The 15094-nt window shown below is 40.6% G+C and overlaps 1 protein-coding gene across 1 annotated transcript in view; it reads left to right on the forward strand.

Moving 5' to 3' along the window:
• nup93 (nucleoporin 93) overlaps positions 1–15094 on the forward strand; it is a 169903-nt gene that overhangs the window by 133098 nt on the left and 21711 nt on the right. The window contains exons 5-13 of the mRNA XM_070896888.1: positions 2005–2133; positions 3871–3945; positions 5861–5953; positions 8654–8793; positions 9385–9517; positions 11826–11983; positions 12602–12767; positions 13794–13887; positions 14593–14784. Coding sequence (XP_070752989.1) covers positions 2005–2133; positions 3871–3945; positions 5861–5953; positions 8654–8793; positions 9385–9517; positions 11826–11983; positions 12602–12767; positions 13794–13887; positions 14593–14784 — 1180 coding nt within the window. The remainder of the gene's footprint in view (positions 1–2004; positions 2134–3870; positions 3946–5860; positions 5954–8653; positions 8794–9384; positions 9518–11825; positions 11984–12601; positions 12768–13793; positions 13888–14592; positions 14785–15094) is intronic.

Consider the following 15094-nt stretch of genomic DNA (forward strand, 5'->3'; position numbering starts at 1 on the left):
GCTCCGATTTTGATTTTAATATAAAGTCCAGTGTCTTAAAGTTTTAGCTACCGTTGTAAAGTGCACCGACTTTAGGTATTTAGAATGAGGGACATTGAGTCTTTAATGGATCCTATAATTAAAGGGTGCTTCCCAACACCAGTCACAGGAGTGCTAATTGGCTTCTGGTATCAGTCCAAAATCTGCGCTGATGGAAGCATATTATATTGTAAAAAAATTATTGATTCTTTCCAAAACTCTGACCGTAACGGTGCTTGGACTGTGGAAGTAAACTGAATCAATGTGACATGTGAATTGAAGCTTGAATGCATCCTGGAATAATTAGTCAGTAAACTGCAAAGATCAATTTATTGATCACACAAATGAGAATTTGAATTGTAGATTGATTTGCAGGTGGGTCAAATTATGCTGACTCCACAGCTTTCTAATCTTAATAAATCACATCAATGAAGATACTTAAAATGGCACAGCTCAAGTTGATGCCTGACTCTGTTTGATAAAGAAAGCTTTTCCTGTACACTTTACAGTATTATTTTTACCATTCGATCAGCATGCCATTGCTGAAAATATAATAGCTTCTAAATTCACATTGTATATGAATTGTTGTTGAGTGCCTTTAGAGAGCAAACTATGGAAATTTGATTTGCAAATCAAGGACAAATTTGTGACCTGTGAAAAATTCTTCCTTTATCAAGCCGAGTCGGGCATCAACTTGTGCTGCGCCATTTTAGACATCCTTATTGCTGATAGGATCTATGCAGAATTGGCTACATAACATAACTGGAACCTGTGAGAACATTCGGCATAAGAAAGTGACTAATAACAGGACTAAATTGTCTGTTCATATTGGAGGAAAACACAGAAGCGGATAGCAGTTAGCCAGTAAGAATTGCCTAGTTAATTAAGGTAGAGTGGCAGTCCCCATGGTTGTGATTTGTATTTTTGCAGATCGTAATAGCGAGCCAAGTGTGGTAAATTAAAAAAACACACAACCTTTTGAGCATTATAATGGTGTAATGCTCTTTTTCTTCAATTAACTCATTACTCCTTTTGAGATAAAAATATTGAGAGGAAATATTATGTCAAAACTCATTGGAATAGTTAAGCAAAATACTTGTATTTTGAAGACTAGTTTGAAAATATTTTTTGTTTTTGAAATAAGCTTAATAAACAGCTAGCCCACCTAACTCATCCTTCCATGTGAATCTACAGTCCTTGCCTCTCACAGCATCCAACTGCCTCTTGAATGACTCCAGTGTTTTGATCTCCACTACCCTCCCCTGAAAACCATTCCGGGTATTAATCACTTTGTGAAGATGTGCTTCCTAAGAGCATAGGATCAGGCATAGGCCATTCAGCCCCTCGAGCCTGTTCCACCATTCAATTACATCATGACTGATCTCAACTCCATTTATCCTACAGATCTGTGGCTTTTTTCTGTTATTCCAGTAAGGTGACTAAACTACTGATGAAAGTTACATGTGTCTCATTGAGGTGGTTATTAAAAAGAAATGTGTTTGAAACCAGTTTTTGTTTTGAAATGTAGAGTTGAATTTTGATACTGCATTGATGCTGGTTTTGTATCCAACTGGCTCTTTAATATTGTAATATGACAGTGGTTATTTGCTTTTTAAGAACCAGGCAACAGTTGGTCCATGTTTTTTCTCCATTCCAGAAGTGTAATTTCTAATTGCAAGATAGTGGTGTTCATATAGATTTCAAATTTAGATCATTTGAGGTAAGGGGTACGAGTTTCTAACTGTGAAGCTCTGATCTGTCATAAACTCAGATATATTGTGCATCACTATTAAAGACATCATAAGGGGAACAAAAATTGAGCAAGTGTATCCATACTATAATCTTCTTGCATGGCTTTGCTGATTGATGGGATTTAATACAAGACCACAACTATAGTTTTACCATTTTGTATTAGATGTTCCATTTCCTTTATATCCAGTTCGTGATTCAGAAAGATTTCTTAATTCCCTGTGTATGTTTTGACAGACATTTGCAATGGCAGAGAGGTATCACTGGGAGTCCATGCTGGTGGAATGGGAACATGAGAAGCAGAAGATCCTCCATACACTTCTGGCATCAGGGGAGGACGCTCTCGACTTCACCCAGGAGACTGAAGTAAGTCGCAATGGGACGAGAAATTGAGGGTATAGAATAAGAGAATGCCACTAATTTCATACTTTGATTCAGTTTTAGCACAAATAGTTCAAGTGTGATGATCAGTCTTTTATTCATCTAAATTGTTAAAAATCTTCAGATTTAAAATCTATTAAACAATTTATCTTTTAATATATTTTTGCTACTAAAGCTTGTAGCTTTATAAGCAATATAATAAACTCGATTTTTGTATTCAAACGCAAGATAGGTGTGAAAATGTACAGTATCATTTACCATAATGTGAATTTGCTAAGCATTTTTCTATTGTCATGCAAGGAATGTAACTGTTTACAGACCTTGTGATGCAATTGTGCTGATAGTTAATGTATTCATATGAAATACCTTTATCTGTTATTTTAACAAAAGCATTGACCCGTTTATTTTAACTTTTGAATTTTGCTTAAACAGCTAAAAGCACTTTTATTAAAGAAAGCTTTTCTGATGGGCTCGTGGGCAAAGATGGTACTGAGCCATATAAGCTAGAAAGTCCTCTGATCACTTGCCAGTGTGAGCTGGGTCAGCTAATATCACCTGAGGCCACCATTGAACTGCTGCAGTGGACATCAGTGGCTTTGGCCATGAAGGCGGAAAAAAAATCAGCCAGCATTCATGCTCCTGTTGTCGATCCAGTGACTCTTGCTAAAAAGTGCATGTATATGTGGTCATTGGGTGAGGTATTGGACTAAGCTGTGATCTCCTTCATGGCTGAGCAGCCTGCCAATTCTTACTGTCTGTGTAAACCTATGAAAATGGGTTAATTACCATGGACTTGCTGATTCCTTTGGAATTGTACCTCAACAAGTGCCTGTTCCTCCAGGAAAGGAGCAGAGAAAATTTGCAAAAATTAAAAGACTGAGGGCTAGAATTTCCACTCCATCGCCGCCCGGCTTCTCGGCGGTATTGGTTGTTTTGGGCGAGAACCGAGTCGGCGAAAACTTCCACAACTGAGTTCCGCCGGCGATTTCGAAGTACCGCTGGGGAGCAGACCGCCGGCATGCACCGTCCATAGACCGCCATCGCCCGATTTTTGACTCAGCGGTGACCCGTAGGTAAGTTGGGAAAAAAACATCCACGAGAAGCAGCGGTGCTGGGCGGTAGGTAAGTAGCCCTGCAAGAAAAGGTAAGTTAATGGGTTTTTACTAATTATTTTAAAATTCTCTTACAATGATTAAGGTGAAAAGGGTCCTGAGAGTGTTTTTCTGATTTTTTTTTTAAATTATTTTACGTTTTGTGAAAAAATATTTTGTGTTTTTCCCCTCCTAGGCCCAACCTGCAGCCTCGGTATAAATTTAGTAATTATTGCCCATTTTTTTTAAAGAACCACCCAAAAGATTCCATTTTCTGCCGAGTATCGGGGTGTAAGGTTCATTTTTTGTCGGCAGGCGGATTTTCCCCTTTTTTTCATGGAATTTTTCGCTGGTGATGATTTGAGAATCTTAGCAGTATTTTGGGCGGCAATCTGGTGCTGGTGGATTTTTTGGAAATTCTAGCCCTATGACATGCACATACTAGGGCACTGTAGTGGTACATACTTGCTGATCTCTCAAATGGCTATCAAAAACTAGCTAAAAGAAGACAGGGAACTTTTCATGTATATCTTTGTCTTTAATCAGTAAATTTTTCTGGCTTGGAGTTCAATAAATTGATGTAAAGCATTTTTCTTACTAAAACTGGATGTCTACTCTTCCTTATAAACAGCCAAGTTTTGTCAGTGAAATGGGGCCGCCAGGACGTAGTACAATGGACAGTGTGGAAGTGGCTTATGCTCGACAGGTGTGTAAATGCGGATTTGTACCTGCAGGTTTTAGATTTTTAGATGCAGGAAACGTTTTCAGTAATGAAGATTCTCACTAAACCTAGCAGAAAGGAAGATTACAATTCAATGAGTCATTTTCACTTACTAAAATCTGCCATTAGCGATATTTGCAGATTCTTTCTTGAGGGTTTGTTGTAGAGCCACTAGATGTGGCGAGATATGTACTAAACCTTTAACGAAAAAGCATATTTTCTAGTATATATTTATAAAACGAGACAGTACAACTGATGGAGTTCTGGGATTAGTTTGCCTTCCTGCCCTTTGATGAGATGGCCGAAGGTATGAGCGACCAAACAAAGTGCAAAAAATACACTGAAGAGGGAAGGCCAATAAAATAAAATTAGAGGTGCAATACTAATGACCTATATAGTGGGACAGTCTGTATCTGACTCTCGTATCCAAGTCAACACATGTATAGTGTGCTCATTTAATACAGGACTGCATATTTAAACATAATAACACTTGATTGTATGTTGACATACCGTATATACTCGCGTATCATGCGACTTTTGAAGACCTAAATTGTAACCTAAATTTGGGGGGTCGCATGATACGCGAGATACAAAGTTTGCGGGTGTGAAGTGCTGGCCAAGATTAGGCTGTTAGGCTGTTAAGCAGACCGTATCCACGCTGAATCTCGGCATGCTCCAACAATCCTCTATGTAAAGACATTTCTCTTGGTTTCTCCTCTCACTCTCCATGATGGTTGTAAATCGAATATCCCTGGTTGATATTAGTTCCTCGATACTCATGACCAAATCATTAGTTTATGTGGAAAACAAGCCAAGTTCCTGCAGCACACCACTAACTGCATCCTCCCAATGCAAAAAAAAATCCATTTGACTCCTGCTGAAATTCTTCTCTTCAGGGGGAGAGAGAGTCGCAGAGGTCGGGGGGGGAGAGAGAGTCGCGGAGGTCGGGGGGGGGGGGAGAGAGAGTCGCGGAGGTCGGGGGGGGAGAGAGAGTCGTGGAGGTCGGGGGGGGAGAGAGAGTCGTGGAGGTCGGGGGGGGAGAGTCGCGGAGGTCGGGGGGGGAGAGAGAGTCGCGGAGGTCGGGGGGGGAGAGAGAGTCGCGGAGGTCGGGGGGGGAGAGAGAGTCGCGGAGGTCGGGGGGGGAGAGAGAGTCGCGGAGGTCGGGGGGGGAGAGAGAGTCGCGGAGGTCGGGGGGGGAGAGAGAGTCGCGGAGGTCGGGGGGGGGAGAGAGAGTCGCAGAGGTCGGGGGGGGGAGAGAGAGTCGCGGAGGTCGGGGGGGGGAGAGAGAGTCGCGGGAGTCGGGTGGGGGAGAGAGAGTCGCGGAGGTCGGGGGGGGAGAGAGAGTCGTGGAGGTCGGGGGGGGGAAGAGAGAGAGTCGTGGAGGTCGGGTGGGGGAGAGAGAGTCGTGGAGGTCGGGGGGGAGAGAGAGAGTCGCGGAGGTCGGGGGGAGAGAGAGAGTCGCGGAGGTCGGGGGGGGAGAGAGAGTCGCGGAGGTCGGGGGAGAGAGAGCACTGAGAGAGAGCAGAATCCACTCGATGTTTCATGTTAAGGTCTGTATTCGATCTCAAAAAAGTGACTCGCATGATACATGAGATATATGGTAAAATCATGTTTTGGGGACGAAAATTTAGGGGTCGCATGATACGCGAGATCGCAGGATACGCGAGTATATACGGTATCTATATCTTCCTAGTGCAGTTGTATGCCATGCCCGCTGTGCATATATAGTGCTCACTTAGTGTTGGTTTTTATTTTGCTTCACGCTGTTGCACACACTATGAGCGACTGATGCAGTTATGTACTTTGTGCACTTTCGTTTCTTCCCCAAATATTCAGGCAAAATCCCTCACCCATAAAACTTGAGATTTGACACGTTATCTATTCTTTTTTCTCATCACAGATCTATGTATATAATGAGAAGGTAGTGAATGGGCATCTGCAACCAAATCTAGGGGACCTTTGCAGTACTGTAGCTGAGTCTTTGGATGACAAGGTAACCAGATATAAAAATCTCCACTGTTGCATTCATTTGTGCTCAGAGATTTAGTGTTAAATGTTAACACAGTCTTGATTTACGTGCTTTTTATTTTGTTGTACTGCATAATCCGTCCTAGATTTTTATTATACTTTAATGTTAGTACCCTCAAAGGTTATTTTTGCTGATATGTTTTATGATACTATACTTGAACTGTTATTTAATTGAACATAATCCGTGCATTTCTTTGACATTAGACATTTTGCTTGACAGCTAAAGAAATACAATAGCTTAATTGCACTTCCTCTTACATTTATTATTGCTTTGCTTCCATAATGGTTCACCTTCATCTCTCCCGCTCCTGTACCACCCCATAAAACTAAAACGTTTCTAATGAATTTGCAATGTGGCGATAACTCATCCACCAATCAGCCATTCGGTGCAACCTAGAAATCTTACAAGCTTCAGAAACTGCTCGATTTGGCCTACAGTTATTCTGTTCAAGTCAAACAATTTCTTTGCATTGCTGAAGTAGGCTGTAGATCATTGAAGCGTTAGTTTGTATTTTGGTTATCATTAGAAACAATTTCCCCCCCCCCCCAGCGACCATTCATGGATCTGCGCCTTTCCTAGTTGTTGACTTGAGAACGGCATTGGAAGAAGGTTGCTATTCTTCCCTCTTTGGCTAGGGAATTGTAACTAGTGTTATGGAAAAGCTATGAAAAGTAATAAAAATAGATTTTTTTAAAAATGGGACAGAGAGGAAAAGATGATTTTAAAAACATAAGCAATAGGAACAGGAGTAGGCCATTTGGCCCCATGAGCCTGCTCTGCCATTCAATAAGATCATGGCTGATCTGATCTTGGCCTCAACTCTCCTTTCCTGCCTGCTCCCCATAACCCTTGACTCGACTATCTTTCAAAAATCTGTCTATCTCCACTAAGTATATTCAATGACCCAGCCTCCACAGCTCTCTGGGGTAGAGAATTCCAAAGAGTCACAATCCTTGAGAGAAGAAATTCCTCCTCACCTCCGTTTTAAATGGGCGACCCCCTTATTCTGAAACTGTGGCCCCTAGTTCTAGATTCCCCCACGAGGGGAAACATCCTCTCTGCATCTACCCTGTTAAGCCCCCTCAGAATCTTATACGTTTCAATAAGATCATCTCTCATTCTTCTAAACTCCAATGAGTACAGGCCCAACGTGCTCAGCCTTTCTTAAGACAACCCCTTAATCTCAAGCATCAACCCCATGAACCTTCACTGAACTACGTCCAATGCAAATATATCCCTCCTTAAATAAGGGGACCAAAACTGTACACAGTACTCCAGCTGTGGTCTCACCAATGCTCTGTACAGTTGTAGAAGGACGTCCCTACTTTTATATTCCATCCCCCCTTGCAATAAAGGCCAACATTCCATTTGCCTTCCTGATTACTTGCTGTACCTGCATGATAACTTTTTGTGTTTCATGTTCAAGGACCCCCAGATGCCTCTGTACCGCAGCATTTTGTAATCTCTCCTCATTTAAATAATAATTTGCTTTTTTATTTTTCCTACCAAAGCGGATAACCACACATTGTCCCACATTATACTCAATCTGCCAAATTTTTGCCCACTCTCTTAGACTATCTATATCCCTTTGCAGATACTTTGTGTCCTCATAACTTGCTTTCCCACCTTTCTCTGAATCATCAAATTTGGCTACATTACACTCAGTCCCTTCATTCAAGTCATTGCAATAGATTGTAAATAGTTGAGGCCCCAGCACTGATCCCTGTGGCACCCCACTAGTTACAGTTTGCCAACCTGAAAATGACCCATTTATCCCGATTTTCTGTTAGTTAGCCAATCCTCTATCCATGCTAATATATTACCCCCAACCCTGTGAGCTTTTATCTTGTGCAGTAACCTTTTATGTGACACGTTAACGAATGCCTTCTGGAAATCCAAATACTGGATCCCCTTTATTCACATGCTTGTTACATCCTCAAAGAATTGCAACAAATTTGTCAAACGTGATTTCCTTTTCATAAAACCATGCTGACTCTGCTTGACTACTATGATTTTCTAAATTCTTTAATAATAGACTCCGGCATTTTCCCAACGACAGATGTTAGGCTAACTGGTCTATAGTTTCCTGCTTTCTGTCGCCCTCCTTTTTTTAAATAGGGGCGTTACATTTGCAGTTTTCCAATCCGCTGGGACCTTTCCAGAATCCAGGGAATATTTGTAGATTACAACCAATGCATCCACCATCTCTGCAGCCACTTCTTTTATGACCCTAGGATGCAGGCCATCAGGTCCAGGGGACTTGACCACCTTTAGTCCCATTAGTTTGTCTAGTACTTTCTCTAGTGATTGTTTTAAGTCCCCCCCCCCTCCCAATAGCCCCTTGATTATCAATTATTGGGATGCTTTTAGTGTCTTCTACTGTGAAGACCGATTCAAAATATTTATTCAAAGTTTCTGCCACTTTTATCTACCCATTAAATTAATTTTTACTGGAAATGTGCAATGTTACAAAAATCCTGTGTTACAATGGAAGAATCTTTTGTATGTGGTATGTGTCATTCAGTACAAGTACCTACTATAATGCAAAGTTTCCAGGAAGAGGAGTAGTAAACATTATTTTTCAAGAGTGCATCTATCTCAAGGACATTTTTTATGAAATACTAGAAAGCTGTTGTACTCATTTGACTGATTTTTTGCTTGTAGAATGTCTCTGAACTGTGGGCAATGGTGAAGCAGATGACTGATGTCATGCTGGTACCTGCCACAGATACACTGAAGAGCCGGACCAGTTTGGAGATGCAGATGGCCTTTGTAAGACAGGCCTTATATTTTCTGGAGCAGAGGTGAGAGATGGCCTATTGAGGAACGGTTAACATCCTGTTGATGCTAATTTGTTAATCATCTTCATGCTTTCGGGATATAATCGGAAAAATATGCAAAATAATATTGATGCTTCTGAGAACTGTTTCATAGCTGATGATTATTTATTCAGGGCAAACAGGGTTCTTTTTAACACAAAAGCAAAATACTGTGGATGGTGGAAACTGAAATAAAAACAGAGTGCTGGAAATCTGAGCGTGTCAGGCAGCATCTGTGGAGAGAAAAACAGAGTTACCGTTTCAGATCGATGGCCCTTCGTCAGAACTGCCAAATGTTCGAAAAGAGCACATTTGGGAGGGGGAGAAAGAACAAACGGGAAGGTCCATGATAGGGTGAAAGGCAGGAGAGACCAGAGAGACAAAAGGGATTATGGCCGAATTGAAATAGTAATGACAGAAGTCAGAAAAAGATTAATCTAGATCGGGTGTGAATGGCATAGTAATGACCACCTGCTATTTTAATACTGTTTGCTCAGGGTCATAATGTTAGAGTTGTAGCTGAAGTTTCAGTGCCAACCATCAAGTGACTTTTTCCTTTTATATTCTCATTCATAGCTACAAGAACTATGTCATGGCGACAGTCTATGGAAATCTGCACCATGCTCATCTAGGTGGTGTACCTGGGACTTACCAATTAGTCCGTAGCTTTCTTAACATTAAACTGCCAGCTCCTTTGCAAGGACTTCAGGTATTTGGGCTCAAAATACTGGTGATGCTTTCTGTATTTTCTTCAATATTAAAATATACGCAAACGTTTTTAAGATTCAGGATTTTCAAAAATCCCCAAGTCTCCCATTTAGTTGCTGGTGTCTGCTTGGTTGTTTTTAACAAAAACAAAAGTTAAAATGCGATAAAAGATCTCTGGAATAATTTGTCGTCTTCCAAAATAAGCATATTGAAACCAAAGTGGCATAGACTCAATAGCCAAGGTAAAGAGATTGCTACTGGCAGAAAGTTTAAAAGACAAACTCCATGATTATCGTACTGGTTATTACCACTTCTAGTTAGGCTTGTGGACTACTATCCATTAGAAATCAAGGTGACTTTTCCTGCATCACTATTTTGGGGTTAATTCAGTATGTGTATTTAATTTGTTTGCAGGCATTCCCAAAGGAACATGAAGACAGTTACATGGTAAAGAATGGGCACTTGAAAATTAGGGACTTCTAATCACCATTTCTTTGGATTCCTTTTGATAGTTGTATTACACACCAAAATTTTAAAGCGTAGGCGATTAGTTACATGTATTCAGATTTTAGTCTGAAAGCTAATTGTACCCTTATCAAATGATTGCTTGTGCCACACTGTTTTGTGGCAGTATCAATGTTAACTCTAGAATGATGGTTGGGTTGGACTGGGTTTTCAATCTGGTGTGTGTAACACCAGTCTGAGAGTTTTGTAACCCTGACCTGTAAGAAGCTTTGAGGGCCCAGATAGTCATCAGGAACCTGGAGGCTGTTTTGCAACCTACAACTTGTTCTAAACAACACACCTGGATTTTATAGTGGTCTGGAATTTCCCTGAAACGATGTAACTAACAATTTAAGCCAAAATTTACAGCAATCTTGCCATTGGCAACATATGCTGAAATCTGCGGAGAATCTAATTAGCATATGCCAGGATGTAAAAATTGGCGTAAAACAAGCTGAAATCAGCATAAACGCTTGGGCACAAAGAGAGCGCAAAACTTTTATGTATGAAAATTAAGTTTGATGTCATCAAACCATCCTTTAAACACGTTGAAGAAAATGCAATCGTGGAGGCTTTTCAATTTTTAATGTAACTAATTTTGATGCGGTGGAAAGCCATTCAAAGATCTAGAAAATACAGTGTAGGTCTGAGGAGAAATATATTTTTAAATAATCACTTTGGGTCCATCTGCGCCTAAAATTTAAGAGGGGAGAAATTTGGGTCATTTGCACCTTCTGCGGGCGCAAACGACTTTGCAACCGGGTGTGGCTCCACTAACGACTCCCGCTAAATTCAGTGGGAGTTTGGTGGCGGCAGTAACGCATAGCGGCCTGCTCTGCTGCACCAGTGATGCTGACGTCATCACCGTACGTAGCGCCCTAGACCCTAAATTGGATATCTTCCCCCTGAAGCTCGCCGGGTGATGACAGCGACAGCTTCTGGGAACGTGTTCCGGGCAGCCAGCGGCTAGCTGGGCGTAAGCTAAAGGGGAGGTGTGCTGATGTTCATTTTTTTTTTTAAATGGCCGACATTATTGTGCTCTTTAGCTGCGGAGTCCACTTAGCGCTCCATTTCCTATCTGGTACGGTAATCCCAATTTCTCGTCAGAGGCGAGTGCTACTGAATTTTTAGCTCTAGGTGTACATTTATGCCCTTTCGGAAACTTGAATTCTCTGCTCCTTTACAAAGGACCAGAGTTATGTTAATGAGCTGTGGGCGCTTCACTGAATCAGCGCAAAAGATCGAGGCAGTTCAGGCATAGCATAAAAATGGGTGCAAGTCACACGCATTTCCTCAATCTATTGTGCAGAAAATTGGTGCAAATTTTCAGGAAATTCTGGGTCATAATTTATGTAGGATATGTACAGTATACTCTAGTTAATTTGGAGATGCTTAATTCAAATTTCTAGATAATGAGTTTTTTTTAAAGGCACAAAAATCAACTTCTAATTAGACTGAAATTGTGTAGTTGAGTTAATTTTTGTTTTGAAGAGGGGTTGAGTCTACATTGTTGGTCTTTTGAAGATAGTAATTTTGAAGTCCAGTAGCTGATGGGGTATAGGAGCTTCTTTATCTTGTATCATGCGATAAGTGTGGCCGGTAACATAGGAAGTAGAGATGGAAATATACATGATATACTGAATAATTTTAATTTTTTTTAAAATTGTCCATGGTTTGCAGATTATTGTATAGATACAGAAACTCCATGAACTGCTTAATAACATTTGTTTATAATTACTAGTGAACAAAAATTGAAGTGGATAATGTTGTAAGAGTGGTTTTTTCAATCTTTTTGATTGGTCTAGGATGGTGAGGTTGAAGGTCAGCCCGTCTGGGCCCTCATCTACTATTGTTTGCGTTGTGGAGATTTAATGGCAGCGATGCAGGTGGTGAATCGCGCACAACATCAGCTGGGGGAATTTAACAATTGGTTCCAGGAGTACGTTCAGGGTGATGACAGAAGGTGAGTGCCATATTCAGTTTGAAATGCTTGAAAAGTAGTTAGAGTAGGAGATGAGTCTTGCTATCAACATATTGAGAATGTGAGGAGCAGAGCGATATTTCAAAGTACATTTTTGGTATATAACTGGCAAAGATGCATTTACCCTTGAAATGACTGCACTTCAAAAGTAATCCGTTGGTTGTAAAGCACCTTGAGCTGTTCTGAGGATGTGATATGGTGTTATATAAATGCAAATGCGTTCATTCTTTCAGAATGAAAACAGAGAAAAAGGTTTGCAGTCAAATTTCCTTTATCCTTGAAGGAAATTAGACATGATGAGTAGCAAAACAATCCTGTGCGGGCACTTCATATGAGCCTAAAGGGGCTAAAAACCAGGATGGAGAGTGACCCATTGTAGACTAACATTGGCTTGGATGGAAACAGTTTGCTTATCTACATTTCAGCTGAAAATAGTAATGGCAGAAAGTAAGAGGGAAAATACAATATAACTCAGCTAAAATGAGTTGAGTAGGAATGGGATGGCAGAAAGTTCTTGTGTGTGTTTATTTATACGTATTCAAAATGATTGCCCGGCCTCTTTGCTTTACTTTCTATTTGAACTTGTTTGGTCTTTCTTAGGTTACCTCCTACTGCAGAAAACAAACTTCGCCTACATTACCGGCGTGCTCTACGGAACAGCACAGACCCATATAAGAGAGCAGTCTACTGCCTGATTGGTCGATGTGATGTTGCTGACAACCATAGTGAAATTGCTGATAAGACAGACGACTATCTCTGGCTAAAGGTATATGCACTCACTTAATTATTTCCCTACTTAGTATTTTGCATGTGTTGGCAAACTCGATCACCTTTCCCACCTGAGTATTGATGTGATCAGTGACCCTCCTTCCCAAGGTTTGTGACCATGGCCCATAATGAACTGCTCAGTTCAGAATTGTTGGATTAATACCGTATTTCTATTTTCAGTACATCATTGTAAAGTATTGGTAAATGTAGTGTTGAAATACTAACAATAGTCATCAAGAATGTAACTCCTGATTACAATGTGCGCTTATTTCAGTTAAATTATTTGTCAAAGGTCTCTGCCAATGGCAATTTGGACTAACTCATTACCGCATTCAGCACTAAACAGTAGAAAGCTTCATTAGACACTGCCAATCAATTTGTTATAGGGCAAGCAAGTAATCTGTAATATTAATAACCTGGATCGAGAAACTGCATTGGAACTATAGGCTTGTCTGCACTAAGTTTTTTTTTTAAAGCATTGCTTTTGATTCATTTAAATAGTGAAAAGAAAAACCTGAAGTAATGCACAGAATAATTTAAAAAGTGACGCTTTCAGTAAATACAGGATTTGTAAGACACTGGGTGGTATAAATATGTTAGAACACAGTTCTTTACTCGGCAGCCTAAACTTAATTCCAGCATAGACTGACTAGATAAAAGCCGTGGATGCTGCCTGACCTGCTGAGTATTTCCTGCATTCTCTGTAGATACAAGTTGTTTTTGTGCTGGCTGCAAGCATCATAAGTGCTGGGAGCTTGTGCTGTCTCTATCTAGTTCTTCATGAGCACAAACTGCATAATTTAACACCAAATTGGCCATTTAACACAGAGACTACAAGGATGAATAATATGTGAAATGGAAACATCAGATCAGTAGCAAGGGATGCTGTCATGGGTTTGGTATTGAGGTATTGGGCCATTGAGTGTTAGCCTGCAGCTAACCGGTGCTATCCAATGTGTGAAATGCCCTTTTCTGCTGAAACTGTGCATGTTGTACTAAATGTGCTCTTGTGTTATATTTTCAGCTGAATCAAGTGTGTTTTGAAGATGATGGCAGCAACTCGCCTCAGGACAGGCAAACACTGCCGCAGCTGCAGAGCCAGCTGCTGGAGGAATATGGTAAGCTTCCTGTGCTAAACACTTCACTTGACAGGCCCAGCTGTCTGCTAGCACTTAACAACCCTGGTGATTTGTGCTTTAAAGTCTCAATGCTGGTCAGTACTCCGGCCCACCAAGCTCTCGGTGGACTGCACCTTGATGGTTCAGTTGGATGATCCCAGGTGGATTCCCACACAATATAAACACTTGGCTTGGTGCTGTAGGTTATACCTCAATAGCAGAATCTATACAATGTGTAAATTGTGCAAGTAGTTAGTACATTTTGAAAGAACTTTAGGCAAACCATTTATTCTAGAAAATCTGTCTGCAGCTATAACTTGTCAGTTAATGTCTTGTCACACCTACAGGGAAGGTATGTTGAGTGCATCTTCCACAGCAAAATTGCTTTGTTTGATAAGTGGAAAACCACAGTGTTTATGTATGATAGTTGTGACATTTGTAAGGAGTTCAGGCCTTCCAACAGTTCATCTAATTTTCATATATAGAAAGTTTCATTCATGCCTTCTCTCAATTATAACTTTATTCAATGTTTCTATCCAGGGCAATTGATTATTACATTAATTCCGATAAGTGGATCATAGAAATAAAGACATCCTTCAACTTCTGTAACACTTAGTTTTGAATATTCTAGAAGTTGTTGATCTACAAAGCTGCAGTCAAGTCTTTCATTGTTACCGTGTGGCTGAATATTTTTTCCCTCCTCAGGTGAATCCCACTTTGCAGCCAACCAGCATCCTTTCCTGTACTTCCAAGTGCTTTTCCTTACAGCCCAATTTGAAGCCGCTATCGCCTTCCTCTTCCGTGTAGAGCGACTGCGTTGCCATGCAGTGCATGTGGCATTGGTCCTTTATGAGTTAAAACTTCTTCTGAAATCATCTGCTCAAAGTGCACAGCTGTGTAAGTACAATGTTAGAACTGTCCTGTACAGGTCCTTTACCTCATTTGAAATAGATAGTTTTAAAATACAATTCTTCAATTAATGGTTCAGACATATTCCCAGTCACTGCCGATCTTCCTTTTGCAAGGAAAAAAGTGCTTCTAAATTGATTTTCACCGGGAAATTATAGATGCGAATGACTATATAATCTGTTAATTGTGCAGAAGTGAGGTCATAATTTTGCTCAATATACCACAACCTCTGAGGAAACATACAGCACAGAAGGAAGCCATTTGGCCCATCGTGCCTGTGAAAGAGCTATCAAATTAG

Source organism: Pristiophorus japonicus, chromosome 13, assembly GCF_044704955.1.
Source record: "Pristiophorus japonicus isolate sPriJap1 chromosome 13, sPriJap1.hap1, whole genome shotgun sequence".
Lineage (NCBI taxonomy): Eukaryota > Metazoa > Chordata > Chondrichthyes > Pristiophoridae > Pristiophorus > Pristiophorus japonicus.